Below are 18,186 nucleotides of genomic sequence, written 5' to 3' on the forward strand. Positions count from 1 at the left end.
AAATAGCCAGTGGCTTCTGCCTATGTAGAATCCTAGCTACTCCAGAAGGCTGAGACTGAGGGTTATAATTCAAAAGGCCAGCTTAGGCAGAAAAAAGTCTAAGACTCGTTATCTCCAATTAACTACAAAAAAAAAAAAAAAGAGCTGGAAGCAGAGGTGTGGTTCAAGTAGTAAAATGCAAGGATTGAGCTAGCTAGCTCTGGGACCTCTCCCATTCCCTGAGTTCCAGCCCCAGGTCTGGTGAGCGTGTGTGGGCACACACGCACCCACACACAAATGACTTCTTCAATTTTGGCTTCTAAGTGTCATGCAAGTTAAACTAGTAACACAACCATATGAGAAATGGATTCTGCAAATGCAGTTCCCCACATTACCAGAGACTTCACAATCCAACTCCAACTCAATTTTTCCTAACACGGGTCTCTCTTCCTCCTTCAATGTGCACTATTCACGTAAGAGCCAAAAATTAGTAAAGGCCAAACAATGAAATTAATTCACATTGACAACTAGGCACAGTTGGCTGAAGTTCTACCACTCAGGAGACAGAGGCAGGAGGGTGGGAATCCATGGGAAAAGCCACATTGAGAAGAAAACTGGAAAAAAAAAAACATCAGAAAAAATCATGTAATCTAGTTTTTCTCCCCAATTATAAGCAAAACCACTCTAATACTAATTAGAATTTGTTTCATGACCACTTTATAATACTGTCTTTTGAATTCTGCCAATCAACAAAAAAAATGCCCAGAGCCATCACATTACTAACATTAAAAAAAAAAAAAAAAATATATATATATATATATATATATATATATTGTCTCAGTACTAAAGTATCACTTAGGGGCGTAGGTGTATTCTGTTATGGAAGTATAGGCAGTATATATTTTTTAATCCTATGAAATACTGGGGGCTTGAATTTAAGGCCTTGTATTTGGGAGGGGGGACAGTCCTGGATGCTGTCCCTGAGCTTTTTTTGCTCAAGGCTAGAGCTCTACCACTTGAGCCACAGGGCCACTTATGGCTTTTTTCTGAGTAGTTGATTAGAAATGAGTTCGTTCCTGAACTGGCTTTGACCTGTAATCCTCAGATCTCACCCTCTTTAGTAGCTAGGATTACAGGAGTGAGCTCGCACCTGGCAGGTTGTACACTTGCTCAGCTTTTTTTATCTTGGCTAGCCCTCTTCCACACCTCTATCCTGGCAGTCTGCTGGTTAACTGTAGCTAAGTCTCTTGGACATTTTTATCGAGTCTGACTGGATAAAAGGTTCTCCAAGTATGAGCCTCCTCAGTAGCCTACAAGCCCTCCAACTCTTGTCTTGGATTCTTTCACAGAATCTCACATCTCAGGCTGGCCTTGAACAGTATACAGATCACTAGCTTTAGCCTCTGACATGCTCGGATTAAAGATATATATATACTACCATGTTCATTATAATAGATTTTTTCTCCCACATGCCCTACAGCACTGTATCACTGTTTGGAGGGTCAATTTTAGGCTAAAACTTGACAAGGCTAAAGAACATCTAGACTGAGGTTATTTCTAGAAGGTATTAGAATGTGAGCTTAAACGGACTAAACTGGGAAGACCAGTCCTCATTGTGAGTAATCATCATCCAGTGGGGGAGGGGGCGAAGAGACACCCAGAGAAGACAAATCTCTCTCCTGGAGAACTGAGATAAACTGTTTTGTTGCTTGAATATTATTTACTGCAAATTCTTCTGTTTTTGGACTCCAAGAATTATTTAAGCAAGCCTCAGTGTTTGGGTTCCTTAGATATTTGACTGAAGTTATACCTGTATCTCCGGTTTACACATAGATAGCCCATTGTGAGACATTTCAGGCACTGGGGGTTATCTTAAGAAACCTCAACACAAGGGAAAGTGGTTCAAGCCTGTAAACCTAGCTACTTGAAGGTGGAGCTAAGGGGTTCTTGGTACAAAGGTCAGCCCAAGGTGGTGGTGGGAAGGGAGGAGGGAATAGTTTGGAAGATGACATCTCCATCAATGGCTAGGTGTGTTGGCATATACCTGTCATCCTAAAAACATGAGAAGTTCAAATAAGAGGATCACAATCCGGGCCAGCCTCATAATAAATCAAGATTCTACCTCAAAAATGACTTTGAGGCCATGAGTTTGGCCTAGTGGTAGAGTGCTTGTCTAGCATGCATGAAGACCTGGATTCAATTCCTTGGTGTCACATACAAAGAAAAAAGCCAGACGTGGTGCTGTGGTTCAAGTGGTAGAGAAAAACCCAAGGACAGTACTCATGCCCTGAGCCCAAGCCCAGGAATGGGGAAAAAAAAACCGAAACAAACAAAAAAACAACAAAAAGCCTGTTTTAGCGGGCACTATGCTTCGTGCCTGTAATCCTAGCTACTCAGGAGGCTGAGATCTGGGGATCTTGGTTCAAAAGACAGCCTGGGCACTAAAAACCAAGAGACTCTTATCTCCAATTAACCACTTGAAAATGGGAAGTGGCGTTGTGGCTCAAGGGGTAGGGTGGCAGCCTTGAGCTGAAGAGCTTAGGGACAGTGCCCTGACTTAAGGAGTTCAAGTCTCCTGACAAAACCGTTTTTGGTTTTTGTTTTATTTTGTTTGCTGTACCCTGTTTCTTATTAAGTTTATCTGATCCATGGAAAGAAAAGGGAATCACTGAAACAGCAGGACAAAGAATGAACTAATATAACAATGATACTCATTAGATACTAAGTTGGGGAGGGGAAAGCAGGAGAGAATAAGGGAGGAGGTAATAGTGTCCAAAAAGAAACATACTCAAGGGCTCGGGAGCTTGGCCAAGTAGTAGTGCTTGCCAGAATATGCAGGAAGCCCTGATTCGAAAGCCAGAAATGGTATTATGTCTCAAGTGATAAGAGTGCTAGCCTTGAGAAAGAAAGCCCAAGACAGTGCCCAAGCCAGGTGTGGTGGCTCACACTGTAATCCTAGCTACTCAGGAGGCTGAGATCTGAGGATCAAGGTTCAAAGCCGGCCCCGCACAAAAGGACCTGAGACTCTTATCTCCAATTAATCCCTAGAAAATGGGAAGTGGGTCTTGGCTCAAGGATAGGGGGGTAGCCTTGAGCTGAAGAGCTCAGGGACAACCCAGGCCGAGTTCAAGCCCCATGACCCACCAAAAAAAAAAAAAAAAGACTGCCCAGGTAACGAGTTCAAGCCCTAGGACTGGCAAGAGAAAAAAAAAAAGTACTATTTATTTATGAAACTGTAACCCTCCTATTCATCACTTTTACAATAAATAAGAAAAACTAAATAAAAATAAATGGCAAACACTAAAAGGGTTGTTATTATGGCTCGGGTAATAGTACCTGCCTAGTAAGCATGAGACCCTGAGTTCAAACTCCAGTATAGAAAAAAAATCTCATGCATAGTTCTTCTGGAGAACTTTGACTAATAGAACTTTGGTACTATAATAGGCAGTCTGATAACCTAGATGGCTGAGGGATACTGAAGATGCACAGAATAGCATGAGCCTTAAAATTATATGAGATTCTAGACTTATTTTAACTGTAAAACAGCAAGACTGCTTCTTCCCCCCCAACATAGCAGCTTCCATATTTTGAAAAAAATTGACTGTGTGTGTGTGTGTGTGTGTGTGTGTGTGTGTGATAGTTTGGGCTTGAAGAATGTAACTCAGGGCCTGGACACTGTCTCTGATTTTTGTGCTCAAGGCTAGCACTCTACCACTTGAGCCACACTACTTCTGGCTCTTTGCACCAATCGTCCATGTACATCCTCTGCCATTGAGCTACACTGCCATCCTTCATTGTCTGTCACTACTTTGGACAATTATCATATTGCCAATAATTATTTTAAAATAAACTGGGCTGGGAGTTTTGCCTAGTGGTTTGGTGTTTGCCTAGCATGCATGAAGACCAGGGTTCGAATCCTCAGTACCACATACATAGAAAAAAGCTGGAAGTGGTGCTGTGGCTCAGGTGGTACGGCACTAGCGTTGAGGAAAAACCCAAGGACAGTGCTCAGGCCCTGAGTTCAGTTACCAAGACTGACAAAAAAATAAAGTAAAAAAAATAAACTGAAGAACTGGAGATATAGCTTAGTGCAGTACTTTCCAGGCAATGACAAAGGCCGTGTGGGCTATATCCCAGTACCAGATGGATCAGACAGAGGATGAGGAAATTGACTTCCACACAGAGTGTGTAAGTGGCAAATAGCTGGTAAGTATTCCAATGATTTCAGTTTCTTAGCTCTCATTTCCAATGAACAATTAATTATAAATACAGGCTGAAATAAAACAGATATATTATGAAAAACCACAAAAACAGTCTAAAACAGCATTTGGAAGTAAGTTCTTGCTGCTTAACACTGTCCAGGAATAGGGACAGGAGAAAATAGAAAAGTGATCCTAGGTCAGGCACTGTAGCTCATTCCTATAATCTTAGCTATTCAGGAGACTGTTCCAAATCGGCCTGGGCTGGAAAGTCCAGGAGACTTATCTCCAATAAATTACCAAAAAGCTGGAAATGGAAATGTGGCTCGAGTGGTAAAGCACCAGACTTGAGCTTCTGCTGAGGTAAGGCACAGCATTCAGGTCCTGATTTCAAGCCCCAATTCTAACAATTAAATGAAACAAAAAAAGTGATTCTATCACACAAAAGCCAATTTATTAAATGGGTTTTGAATGGTCACAATAATGTATCCTCATCTGCAATCAGAACTTTCAAAGATAAAATTATACACATATATGTATTTATGTAAGTATTGTATAAATACTTTGCCTACCCTTTAATTTTTCAATCATGTTCACACATTGACCAAAATGTAAATATTCTTTTACATCAGCCAGAATCCCTTTATTTTCCTAGCTATATAAAAAGAAAACAAGATACCAGTGGCTCACTCATGTAACCCTAGCTACTCAAGAGGCTGAGATCTAAGAATTGAGGTTCAAAGCCAGCCTGGGCAGTAAAGTCTGTCAGATTCATCTCCAATCAGAAGACCAGAAGTGGCTCTGTGGCTCAAAGTAGTAGAGTGCTAGCTTTGAGCAAAAGAGCTCAAGAACAGTAACTGGGTCTCAAGTTCAATCCCTATGACCAATAAAAACAAACAAACAAAAAAATAGAGATAGAAAATAGTATTACAACCAGTGGCCTGATGGCTCACGCCTGTAATCCTAGCTACTCAGGAGGCTGAGATCTGAGGATCAAGATTCAAAGTCAACACGGGCACAAAAGGACCTGGGACTCTTATCTCCAATTAGCCTCTAGAAACAGGAAGTGGTGCTGTGGCTCAAGGGGTAGGACGGTAGCCTTGAGCTGAAGAGCTCAGGGCCAGCACCCAGGCCTAGAGTTCAAGCCCTATGACCCACAAAAAAGAAAAGAAAAGAAAATAGTATTATAGCACTTCCTTACCTGAAATCACGAAAGTTTGTGTATATACATGTGTATATTTACAAATGTATATGTGTGTTTACATTTATTCTTCCCCATTCAATTCTTTTGATTGAAATTCATTCATATATTATCTGCCTCTGTTATAGTCCCCTATTACTATGAAACTTTCACTCCTTTACTAATGCCCCACCTCCACTTGTCATCTTGCTGTGGAATTATCTCTTCTTCATAGAGTTCTTTTCAAATTTCATTTCATCATAAATCTGGCATGTGAGGTTTTAATTGCTCTGTCACAGTTTTCTCTTCTTCAGTCATTGGTGACAACTAGAAAACAAATAAAACATTCAAAGACTGTTAATTCAGTTAAATTTTGCTTCATCACACCAATAATGTTTCTGCAAGATTTTATTTTTTTGGGGGGGATGGGTCATGGGGCTTGAACTCTGGGCCTGGGTGTTGTCCCTGAGCTCTTCAGCTCAAGGCTATCACCCTACCCCATGAACTACATTGTCACTTCTAGTTTTCTGGTGGTTAACTGAAGTTAGTCTCATTGGTTTTGTAGTGCCTGGGCTGGCTTTGAACTGCAATCATCAGATCTCAGCCTCTTGAGTAGTTAGGATTACAGGTATGAGCCACAGTGCCCGGCTTCAAGATTTTTTTCTTTATTGCTGGGTTTGTTTGTTTGTTTTTCTGGTCAGTCATGGGCCTTGAACTCTGAACCCTGGGCACTGTCCCTGAGCTCTTCAGCTCAAGGCTACCACCCTACCCCTTGAGCCACAGCACCACGTCTAGTTTTCTGGTGGTTAATTGGAGATAAAAGTACCCAGAATGGGAGTTTGGCCTAGTGGTAGAGTGCTTGCCTAGCATGCATGAAGACCCGGGTTCGATTCCTAGGTACCACATACATAGAAAAGGCTGGAAGTGGTGATGTGGCTCAAGTGAAAGGGGTTTAGCCTTGACAAAGTCTAAGGACAGTGCTCAGGCCCTGAGTTCAGTCCCCAGAACTGGCAAAAAAAAAAAAAAAAAAAGAGTGCCTGGGCTGGCTTTGAACCATGATCCTCAGATCTCAGCCTCCTGAGTAGCTAGGATTACAGGCATGAGCCACCAAGCCCGGTTTTAAATGTCTTTTTGAAAAGATTTGTCTTTTACCCTTTTTTTGGACTGGCTTTTATTGCTGTTTTAATTTCTTCTTTTTGTCTTGTTTATCTGTCTTAGAGAGGGACACAGAAATGGAAGGCCAAAAGGTGAATAAGTGCAGCAGTGGTACTCACTAGAAACTATGTTGAAAATGAACTTGTGGGAGAACAGAAATGTACTCTTTACTTGACTTACGTGACTGTAGCCCTTCGGTACGTCACTTTTATAACAACAATTAAACACTTTTATATTAAAGTTTCCAGCTGGGTGCAGTGGCCTCTGGCCTGTAATCCTAGCTATTCAGGAGGCTGAGATCTGAGGATCACAGTTCAAAGCCAGCTTGGGTACTAAAGACTGTGAGACTCTTCACCAATTATTCACCAGAAAATGAGAAGTGGGGCTGTGGCTCAAGGGATTAGGCAGGTAGCCTTGAGCTGAAGAGCTCAGGGACAGTGCTCAGGCCCAGACGTCAAGCCCCATGAACCACAAAAATAAAAAAATAAGTTTCCATAAGTTTATATTATGTATGTAATAAAAATTAGGAAGGCAAAAGAAAAAGTAGATGTGCTTGTTTGTATACAAGGTATTCTGATGTTTTGAATTTTCAAAGAGGTTGTAATTTAGCTGAACAATTAAGTTGAAAAAAAAAATCACATAATTCAAGAACTATAAAAGAACCAATTCTACAAATGAGCAAAAAAACCCAATTTACAAATTTTCTCAGTGAAATAGACAGTTGGGCTATATTGTGGAGAATAATTAAAATGGTCTCAGGTAGTGTTATGCCAAGATTGTTCCATGTTCTGGGAATGACCCCCTCCCCCCTTGTTTAGGGCCCATGTACTTGAACCCCAGCTAGTAACAGCTTGGTGCTCAGTGGTTAGACACCTGAGCTCTGATTCGACCAGTGGTTTGAGTTAAATAGCCAATCAGGTAATTGTACTATAAAAGCAGTGTAAAGGTCTTGCTCGTGGCCTTTTCAGCGTTGCCGGCTGCTGGTATGTGGAGGCCCGAGTCTAGACTCGTAAATAAAATACCCCTGCTTTTTAACTTTGACTGTGGCCTCTGGTGGTCTTTTCGGGGTTCTAGGAATTCGGGTACAACAGTAGAAATAAACCATAGCACTCAAACCCTAGTTCTGCCCAAATAAAAAATAATATATTATCATTGCACAATAAATTCAGAAGGAAAGACAGGCCACAATAGCTCACACCTAGAATCCTAGCTGCTAAGGAGGCTAAGAAGTGTGAGGATCACAGTTCAAGGCCATTCTGGAAAGGAAAGTCTGTGAGATTCTTGTCTATAATAAACTACTCAGAAAAAAAAACCACAAGTGGAGTTGTGGCTCAAGTGGTAGAGCACAAGCCTTGAGCAAAAAGAAGTTCATTCAGGGATAGCACCCAGGCCGAGAGCTCTAACCCTAGGACCAGAAAAGGGGGGAGGGGGACCAGAAGGAAAGACTTCAAGGCTGATTTTTCCAGCATCTTAGCCACATAAGGAACTCAACTTCATTCCATCTCAAGCCTGATGACCTTAATGATGGGATCCTTTTACACTCAAGCTGACAACAAAATGGTTCCAAGTACTAAGCATCTCATCTACACACAGTGCTCCAAAGAAGAGCTTTCTGTCCCAGGATTCCTCCATGAAGAAACTGGCTAATTACTTGCTTTAAAAGCTTCTCTCCCAGGCGGGGAGTTTATCCTAGTGGTAGAGTGCTTGTGTAGCATGCATAAAGACCCAGGTTCAATTCCTCGGTATCACAAACATAGAAAAACCTGGAAGTGGTGCAGTGGCTCAAGTGGTAGAGTTCAATATCTTGAGAAAGCCTAAGAACAGTGCTCAGGCCCTGAGATCAAGCCCCAAGACTGACAAAAAAAAAAAAAAAAAAAAAAAAAAAAAAAAAATATATATATATATATATATATATATATATATATAGTTTCTCTCTTAGGCTGGGAATGTGGTTTAGTGGTAGAGTGCTTGCCTCATATGCATGAAACCCTGAGTTCAATCCCTCAATACCACATCAGCAGAAAAGGCTGGAACTGACATTGTGGCTCAAGGGATAGGGTGCTAGCCTTGAGCAAAAAAGCTCAAGGACAGCACCCAGGCCCAGAGTTCAAGCCTCAGGACTGGCAAAAACAAAAACAAACAAACACCCTTTCTGTCCCTATGTCATTGGGGATTCCATTCCAAAACCAATGTTAAAGGAAAACCAATGTCCTTTGTCAATCAAGTACACCCCTGGATCTTAGGATGGGATCAGCTTCACTGTCAAAGATGTGGCTGTGAAAGAAGAAATACAAGTCAAGCAGCTCAGCACTCTGACCGGTATAAGGAGAAAAGAGGTTGAGAAAATAGCAAATAGTTTCCACCAACTCCACCCTACAAAAGTGAAGAAGAACAGCAAAAGAGGTTATAAGGAATTTTCATAGAGCACCAATAAACAGGGTGGCTGAAAGAAAAAGCAGTTATATGGAGAAATAAGAAGAGTAAAAACTACTCAGGTAGTTAACTTGTCCAATTATGTAGGCCACCTCTAAAGAGACTGCCAAATCTGGAACACCCTAGACCTACAGAATCAGAATCTCTAGGGCAGCCAAGTGCAATAAAACTTTCCATGATACTAGAAATCTGTATCTGCAACTGTCCAATCAAGAAATCAAAATGTCAGTTTTATGTTATGTAAATTTACATAGCAGCCACATATGGCACTTGGGCAGTTTAATTCTCTTACCCATATCCATAGCTGGTTTGGTAGCCTAGCATGCTCACAAGAGTATGATAAATAATCACGACTTGCTGCAACCAGCTTAAAAAAATATCCCTATTCAGGGGCTGGGAATGTGGCTTAGTAGTAGAGAGCATTTGCCTAGCATGTATAAGGCCCTGGGTTTGGTTCCTTAGTACTACATAAATAGAAAAAGCTAGAAGTTGTGCTATAGCTCAGATGGTGGAGTGCTAGCCTTAAGCAAAAAGAAGCTCAGAGACAGTGCACAGGTCCTGAGCTCAAACCCAGAACTGGCAAAAAAAAAAAAAAAAAAAAAAAGAGGTATGGCTTATGTTTATGCCCTGAGTTTAAGCCCTAGGACTGGTGCATACACACATAAAATTGAAATAAAATGGTCTAATTTTTATGTCTCCCTTTTAATTTTAAAGAGTGAATGCCACCTCTGTATATTCTCTGAACTTTATACTCTCTTGATGTATATCCACATTTCCCAGTTTGGCCATCATTGATTCCTCTGACTGTAGAATATGGCCTCCTTTCTCTAGGTTCATAACCTACTTTTTAGTCACTTATTTGCCATAAGCTGTTCCAAAGTGAAAACTCCCTCAGCTTTCTGCCTTTGACATAATTATTACTATTTCAGATATTTCTACTCATTAACTGAGCCCTTTTACAGGGATTCGGATGATTACAATTTCATCACTAGAGTATTTAATGTAAGAAGAGACCCTAGGTTTGATCCCCAGCAATGCAAAACAAAAAGAAAGAAATCCCCTACCACTAACATAACTTTTTTGTACCAGTTTGTAGTATCAATCAGAAATATTTTAAAATATTATTTTCTTTTTGTTCACCCATCCGTATTTTAATACAAATGTTATATGTACATGTGAAAGTGAACTATACTTAAACTCTCTAGAAAGGTTTGTTTCATTCTGACCATTGTTGGCTATAATCCTAGGTATTTAGGAAGCTGAGACCTGGAGCATCACAGTAGGGTCCACAAGGTTCCCTCTTCAAAATAATCAGTGATGGGTCAGGGGTTTGGCCTAGTGGTAGCATGCTTGCCTGGCACCTGGGTTCAATTCCTCAGTACCACATACATAGAAAAATCGGAAGTAGTACTGTGGCTCAAGTGGTAGAGCTCTAGCCTTGAGGGAAGCCCAAGAACAGTGCTCAGGCCCGGAGTTCAAGCCCCAGGACTGGCAAAAAGAAAGAAAGAAAGAAAGAAAGAAAGAAAGAAAGAAAGAAAGAAAGAAAGAAAGAAAGAAAGAAAGAAAGAAAGAAAGAAAGAAAGAAAGAAAGAAAGAAAGAAAGAAAGAAAGAAAGAAAGAAAGAGAGGGGGGGGAGGGAGGGAAGGAAGAAAAGAAGAAAAACAAAACAGTAAAAGGCCAAACTATAGGCATGGTTTAAGTGGAAGAGCACCAGCTGAACAGACTCTGAGTTCAAACCCTGTACAGCCTTCCCTTTCCACTCAAACAATGATGTTTTCCAAAAACAAGGTTATATGCTCAAATTGTCAGGTTTTGATTACACACAATACAGAACATGTGATCATGTGAAAATGTCACTGTGAGCTGGATACTGGTGGCTCACGACTATAACCCTAGTGACTCAGGAAGCTGAGATCTGTAGATCAAGGTTTGAAGCCAGCCTGAGAAGGAAAATTCATGAGACTCTATCTCCTATTAACTACCCAAAAAACCTCTAGCCTTGGGCTTTAAGCTCAGGGACAGTGCCCAGGCCCTGAATTCACATGCCAGGCAACACAAAAAAGTTACTGCATACATTTTTTTGCGCTAGTACTAGAGCCTTAATAACTCTTTTTTCCACGTAAGGCTAGAGCTCTACCACTTGAGCCACATTTCTGCTTCTGGCTTTTTACTGGTTAAGTTGAATAGCACTACACTACTTTGAGCCCTAATGCCACTTCCAATGTTCTGGTGGTTAAGTAGAAATGAATTAAGCATCTCACTGACTTTGCTGCACAGGCTATCTTTGAATCAATATCCTCAGATCTCAGCCTCCTGAGTAGCTAGGATTATAGGTGTAAGCCACCAGCACCTAATGTGATCAAAGGTTTGAAATGTTTTCTTTTGTTTGTGCCAGTACTGGGGCTTGAACTCAGAAACTGTCTCCCTTAGCTTTTCGCTCAATACTGATGATCAACTACTACTTGAGTCGAAACTCCATTTCCAACTTTTTGATGGTTAATTGGAAATAAGTCTCATGGACTTTCCTGCCTAGCTGGCTTCAAATCACAATCCTCAGATCTCAGCTTTCTTTCCGAGTAGCCTAAGCAACCAGTATGTGGCTTACACTTAATTTCTAACTGCTGTACCTTCTTCTACTATTCCTCTCCTTGTAACACAACAGATATTAAGTGGATGAACAAAGGGGTTTCAGTTCAACCTGTCAATTTATAAATGCAGTGTCACCCCTTTATTTTGGTCCCAGTAACAAATATATTAAAGTATCATTTTATACTTTTAACCAAATATTCTTTTATTTTTCCATTTACAATACAAAAAATTATTGATCAAATTGACCCAAGTTTCCAACTTTTGAGATTTACTCTGGCTTCAAGTCCCTAAAGGGTCATATCTCATTCTCATACTCACAGCAGATAGAACTATTTTCTACCATTCTCACATACATAATAAAACAGAGTGCTCTAAGAAGCCATACCAAGATTCAATATCTTTCATCCACATTATTTAGTATGTACTCTGATTTCTTCTATGTATGTAGCCTACCTGTCTTTTCTGACTAAACCTCTGAGATTTCTTTGAAATGAAAATGTTGCCAAATCCTTCAGTTTTCATTTCAAAACTGTGGTGTCTAGAACAGCAGTATATACCATTTTCTTCTACTCCAAAGTATCTGAAGTTTTACACAAGTGACTGAGGCACACAATTGCAAGAATTCTTACACATAAATGATAGGAAATAGGAGAGAATGTGAAAAATCAGGCCCATTGACCCACCTACTGGTCCTACGGAAGGAGAATTAATTAGGGAGGGAGAAGGGGGGTACTGAGTGGAAAAAATGCTTATGTGGCTTGGGTAAGACCCTGGGTTTAATACATCTGCTCTATAGTAATAACAAAAAAAAAAAAAAAAAAAAAAAGCTGGGTGCAATGGCCCCTGACTATAATCCTAGCTGAGATCTGAGGATCAAGGTTCAAAGCCATCCGGGGCACAAAAAGACCTGAGAGTCTTATCTCCAATTAACCTTAAGAAAACAGGAAGTGGGGCTTGGCTCAAAGGTAAGGTGATAGCCTTGAGCTGAAGAGTTCAGGAACAGCACCCAAGCCGAGTTCAAGCCCCATAACAAAACAAAACAAAAACCTCAGATAATGCTTTCCAGACTTGTCAGTCTTACTTGATAGTTAACTGGAATTAAGTTTCATGGACTTTCCTGCCAAGCTGGCTTCAAATCACAGCCCTCAGATGTCAGCCTCCTGAGTAACTAGGATTATAGGCCTAAGCTACCAGCATCTGGCCTATACTTAATTTCTAAGTGCTGTGTCTTCTACTATTCATCTCCTTGTAACACAACAGATATTAAGTGGTTGGACAATAAGGTTTCAGTTCAACCTGTCAATTAACATCCAGAAAACCAGAAGTGGCACTGTGGCTCAAATCGGTAGAGTGCTAGCCTTGAGTAAAAGATCTGAGAAACAGGGACTAGGCCCTAAATTCAAGCCCTACAAGCCCCCGCTACTCCCCACACATGCACACACACAAAAAAATTGATGTATAGCCCAGTCATTAATTACACAGTATTTCTAAATAAAAAGGTGTAAAAGCCAGCAGAGTTGACACATTGAAGTTTTCTTTTCTACCATGGCTCAAGACCATGCTTCTTCATCAGTTACGTCAAGGCCACATACTTATTTAATTTAATGGGCACACTCCTAGAATCCTAGCACTTAGGACACTTGGGCAGAAAGATTCCAAGGTCAAGGCCAAACTGATCTACAAAGTCAGAAACACTTTGAAACCAAAAAGACAAAGAAAATTTTGTTTTGTTAACAGTTCAAACTGCTAAGTTACAACATTCAAATTAATCAGGGTTTATCTTTTAGAAACAAAATTCAGAACAAAACTATACAAATCTAACTTGTCAGTTGAAAGTATTACCTCCAGATCTGTATGCTTTTGTAGTTCTTTTATCACTGTCATAGTCTTATTCAAGGTAGCACAAATGCGGCTCTTAGTTTCTTTCTGCTCATCAATGACTGGCTTAAAACGTGCATACAAGGTTTGGTATCGAGACTTTAAGGCTGTCAATTCCTTTAAAAGTGTAACTGGATTTTTCTACATAAGGAAAAAATGAACACAAATTAAATAATGAAATGGAAAATGTAAGCAACTTTTTACAAAGTAAATCGTACAACACATCCTATATTCTACTTAACTGAACATCTGATATTATGTGATTGGGAATTTGGGAACTGGGTAAGAAGTATAAGATATAGATCCTTGGCCAGGAGTTTGGCCTAGAGGTAGAGTGCTTGCCTAGCATGCACAAAGACCCAGGTTCCATTCCTTGGTACCACATACATAGGAAAAAGCTAGAAGTGGCCCTGAGCTCAAGCCCTACAACTGCCCCTCCCCACAAAAATTAATGCATAGTCCAGTCATTAATTATACCATACTTCTAAATAAAATGGTATAGCTTGAATGGTAGAAAGAAAAAGAAAGAGCATGCCCTGGGTTCAAACCCCAGTACTTGCACATACATACACACACACACACACACACACACACCTCAAGAAAGTTAGTATGTAATGACAGTTATAAATCTATTATATTAAAAACATTACCAGAATTTATTTTTAGAAAATTTACAATTAAAAAGGTTTTTATTTACAGCACAGAGTTTGGCTAATGGTAGAGTGCTTGCCTAGCATGCATGAAGACACAGGTTCAATTCCTCAGTACTATATACAATGACTCAGGACTGGCAAAAAAAAAAAAAAAAAAAAAGAAAGGTTTTTATTTTGCATATTACCTTGCCTGCTGAATCAGGGTGAGTAGCCTTGATTTCATATTCCAGCCTGTACTGAATGTAATCCAGATCAGAATCAGCTTTCTGGAACTAAAAGTCAGCACAAGTAATTATTTTGAAAACCAAATGGCATATTAATAAACTGACTTTATTCATATCTTTCTCCTCACTTTTTATCTTTTTGAGACAAGGTCTCACTATGTAGTTCAGACTAGCCTAGAACTCTGTAAACCAAGGCTAGCCTCAAACTCATGACACACTACTACTGCAGCTTCCTACATGCTGGGACTAGTGAAATGAGACACCCCTACCCACCAAGCCTTTTCACATTTTCTATATTTAACTATCATGATTAAAAACTCATTTGAAGGCCGGGTGCCAGCGGCTCACACCTGTAATCCTAGCTACTCAGGAGCATGAGATCTGAGGATCATGGTTCAAAGCCAGCTGGTCCAAGATACTCTTATCTCAAATTAATGGAGAGAAAACCAGAAGTGGTGCTTTGGCTCAAATGGTACAGCAATAGCCTTGAGCTGAAGAACTCAAGGACAGCTACCAGGCCCAGAGTTCAAGCCCCATGACCCACAAAAATATACAACAACAACAATAAAAAAAAAATCTCATTTTGAGGAGTGTAGCCTAGTGGTAAAGTGCTCACCTAGCAACACCTATGTTTGATTCCTCAATGCCACATACACAGAAAAAGCTGGAAGCGTTGCTGTGGCTCAAGTGGTAGAACTCTAGTCTTAAGAAAGCTCAAGGATGGGCCAGGAGTTTGGCCTGTGGTTAAAGTGCTTGCCTAACATGCACGAAGACCCGGGTTCGATTCCTAGGTACCACATACATAGAAAAAAGCCGGAAGTGGTGCTGAGGCTCAAGTGGTAGAGCTCTAGCCTTGAGAAAGTCCAAGGACAGTGCTCAGGCCCTGAGCTCAAGCCCAGGACTGGCAAAAAAAAAAAAAAAAAAAAGAAAGCTCAAGGACAGCGCCAAGGCACTGAGTTCAAGCCCCAGGACTGGCAAAAAAAAAAAAAGATTTTTTTTTGTAGTCATGACCATACACATTTTCCAAAACTCATCAAACTCTACACTTAGGCTTTACTTTACATTAATAAAACTTATTACCAAAAGTAATTGATTCATATTCAAATCACACTATTACAAAAACTTTAATTACAAACTGGAAAGTTACCATAGTAAATATACAGGTGCAATTATTTGTATCACTAACTCATAAAACTTATTGAATAAAACCTAAGTTACCAGAAATTTTCCAAATACATTGTAGAAAGAAGCAAACTACAAAGTATTACTCATTTAAACAAACCATACAATTGTAGATATTAAATGTATTTTCTTTTTTTTAATGTATTTTTTTATTGTCAGGATAATGTATACAGGGGTTAGTTACATCTGTCAGGTAGTAGGTGCATTACTTCTTCCACCATGATACCCTTTAAATGTATTTTCTTCCTTCCTTCCTTCCTTCTTTCCTTCCTTCCTTCCTTCCTGTGGATCATGGGGCTTGAACTCGGCCTGGGCACTGTCCCTGAGCTCTTCAGCTCAAGGCTACCACCCTACCCTTGAGCCAAGTCCACGTCCTGTTTTCCAGAGGTTAATTGGAGATAAGAATCTCAGGTCCTTTTGTGCCCGGGCTGGCTTTGAACCTTGATCCTCAGATCTCAGCCTCCTGAGTAGCTAGGAGTACAAGCATGAGCCACCACACCCGGCTACACATATTTTCTTAGTTTGTTCCATAAGGGTTTTTTTGTTGCTGCTGTTTTTGTGTGCCAGTCCTGGGGCTTGAACACAGGGCCTAGACACTGTCCTTGAGCTTTTCTTGCTCAAGGCTAGTGCTCTACCATTTGAGTCACAGCACCACTTCTGGCTTTTTGATGGTTAATTAAAGACAAGAAAGAGTCTCACTTTCAAACCACAATCCGTAGATCTTAACCTCCCGAGTAGCTAGTATTATAAACATGAGCCACCAGTACCCGGCTTAAGTTATCTGCTGTCTGTAATAAAAATTACACAGTTTTCATCAACAAAAGTTGTGGTAAATTATTGACAAATACTGAACAAAGATGTAAGGCAAGAAACATAATTCTGGCGTGCACCCTGCTTTCAGATGCTTTGACAATACTATTGCACTGCTAGCTGTAAAGTACAGTAGTGCAATAAAGTCAGAGCATTCGTTAGCAGCAATAAGGACGAAAGCAACAGAAAAACATCTTGGTCATCTGAAGTGAAAACAACTAGGTTGCCACTGTGGTCAAAAAACATCCAAAACCTATAAACATTTATATCAGTGTTTATTGTTTTTAAGCATAAAACTTAAATATCAAAGGGATTCTGTTCCTTTCCAAAAGCATGCATAAGTATAAAGGAAATTTGGAAATATGCTTTACCTTAGTAGTAGTTAACATGAACATTAATCATACCTTAGGATTGGTATTAATAAAACCAGTTATAATTACCACTAAGGTAAGGCTCTGAAAGATTTTTTATTTTCTTGTTGAGATAGATTGCTGATTATACTGTTCCAAAATAATTCATGGATAGCCTGCCATGTAAAACAAGTCCTTTGGAAAAAAGTGTCAAAATAAATGGAAAGTAATAAATTTCTAGTTCTTCAAATCTCTATAAACCCATTGGTCACTCTGGATTCTTAACTAAAAACAAAAACAGACACACACAAAAAAATCTTTGAAGAGTTTACTGAAGGCTATTATGACAAGAGAAAAGATGGCTAACAAGGCATCAGCATCATATAAACAGGCCAGCGCTTAACCTAACCTTTTACCATGTTTTTTTTTTTTTAACATTTTAGTTAACTATTAAAATATCTGAAATATCAAAGGAAAGTACATCCATTCTTTCAAATTTAGAAATATGATGAAGAAAATAAGGGCTAAGATTGAAATAACAAGTGCTGGATAGCAAGCTGTTAGTAAAAATGTCAAAAGCTCAAGATTCTAACTTCAAACTTCATATAGGTACATACAAAAAAAAATCATAATATCACACTAGAAAAACTTTTGTGGCTGGGCATAGTGGCTCATGCCTGAAATCCTAGCTACTCAGGAGGCTGAGATCTGAGGATCATGGTTCAAAGCCATCCCAGGCACTAAGCAATAAAAAGTCTGTGAGACTCTTATCTCCAATTAATCACCAGAAAACTGCAAGTCGAGCTGTTGCTCAAGGGGTAGGGCAGTAGCCTTGAGCTGAAGAGCTCAGGGACAGGACCCAGGCCCAAAATTCAAGCCCCATCTCACACACACACACACACACACACACACACACACTCGCGCACAAGCATACACAGGCGCGCACACACGCGCGCGCACACACACACACCTTTTGTGTACAGTGCATAGGTATTATTGGTTCCACCACCATAAGACAAAAGTCATGATAAATGAAGGGGAAAAAAGCTGTGAAACAAAGATTACAATGAGTTTTTTCTTCCACTAGTAACATTGATTGATGCAAAAATACATTTCTGGGGACCGGGAGTTTGGCGTAGTGGTAGAGTGCTTGCCTAGCATGCACGAAGACCCAGGTTCGATACCTCAGTCCCACATACATAGAAAAAAGCCAGAAGCAGAAATGTGGCTCAAGTGGTAGAGCTTTGGCTTTGAGAAAGCCCAAGGACAGTGCTTATGCCTGAGCTGAAGGCCAGGACTGGCAAAAAAAAAAAAACATTTCTGTAATTCAGGAAGTGGCACTATAGCTCAAAATGATAAAGTGCCAGCCTTGAGTGCAAAAGCTCAGGGACAACTCCTGGGCCTGACAACCAACAACCAAAAACCAACAACCAAAAAAACTAAAATGTTTCAGTGCAGCTAAATTGTGTTAATCCAATCAAGAAATGGGCTCATTTGAGTCTAAGATAGCTGGAACATGAGTGCTGGCCATAAATACTCTAATATTAGAATATT

At 40.0% G+C, this 18,186-nt stretch overlaps 1 protein-coding gene across 3 annotated transcripts in view; it reads right to left on the reverse strand.

Moving 5' to 3' along the window:
* Ska2 (spindle and kinetochore associated complex subunit 2) overlaps positions 1 to 18,186 on the reverse strand; it is a 20,859-nt gene continuing 2,673 nt past the window's right edge. For 2 of the 3 annotated variants that reach the window (XM_090351130.1, XM_090351129.1), the window contains exons 2-4: positions 14,252 to 14,338; positions 13,378 to 13,554; positions 4,568 to 5,685 (exon numbers count right to left, since the gene is read on the reverse strand). In XM_090351130.1, the coding sequence (XP_090207256.1) occupies positions 5,617 to 5,685; positions 13,378 to 13,554; positions 14,252 to 14,338 (333 nt within the window). In that variant the 3' untranslated portion in view covers positions 4,568 to 5,616. Of the gene's footprint in view, positions 594 to 4,567; positions 5,686 to 13,377; positions 13,555 to 14,251; positions 14,339 to 18,186 lie in introns of those variants that run through there. The other variant, XR_016538365.1, reaches the window with a different exon arrangement.

The sequence above is a fragment of the Megascapheus bottae genome, chromosome 17 (assembly GCF_031878675.1).
Source record: "Megascapheus bottae isolate mThoBot1 chromosome 17, mThoBot2.hap1, whole genome shotgun sequence".
NCBI lineage: Eukaryota > Metazoa > Chordata > Mammalia > Rodentia > Geomyidae > Megascapheus > Megascapheus bottae.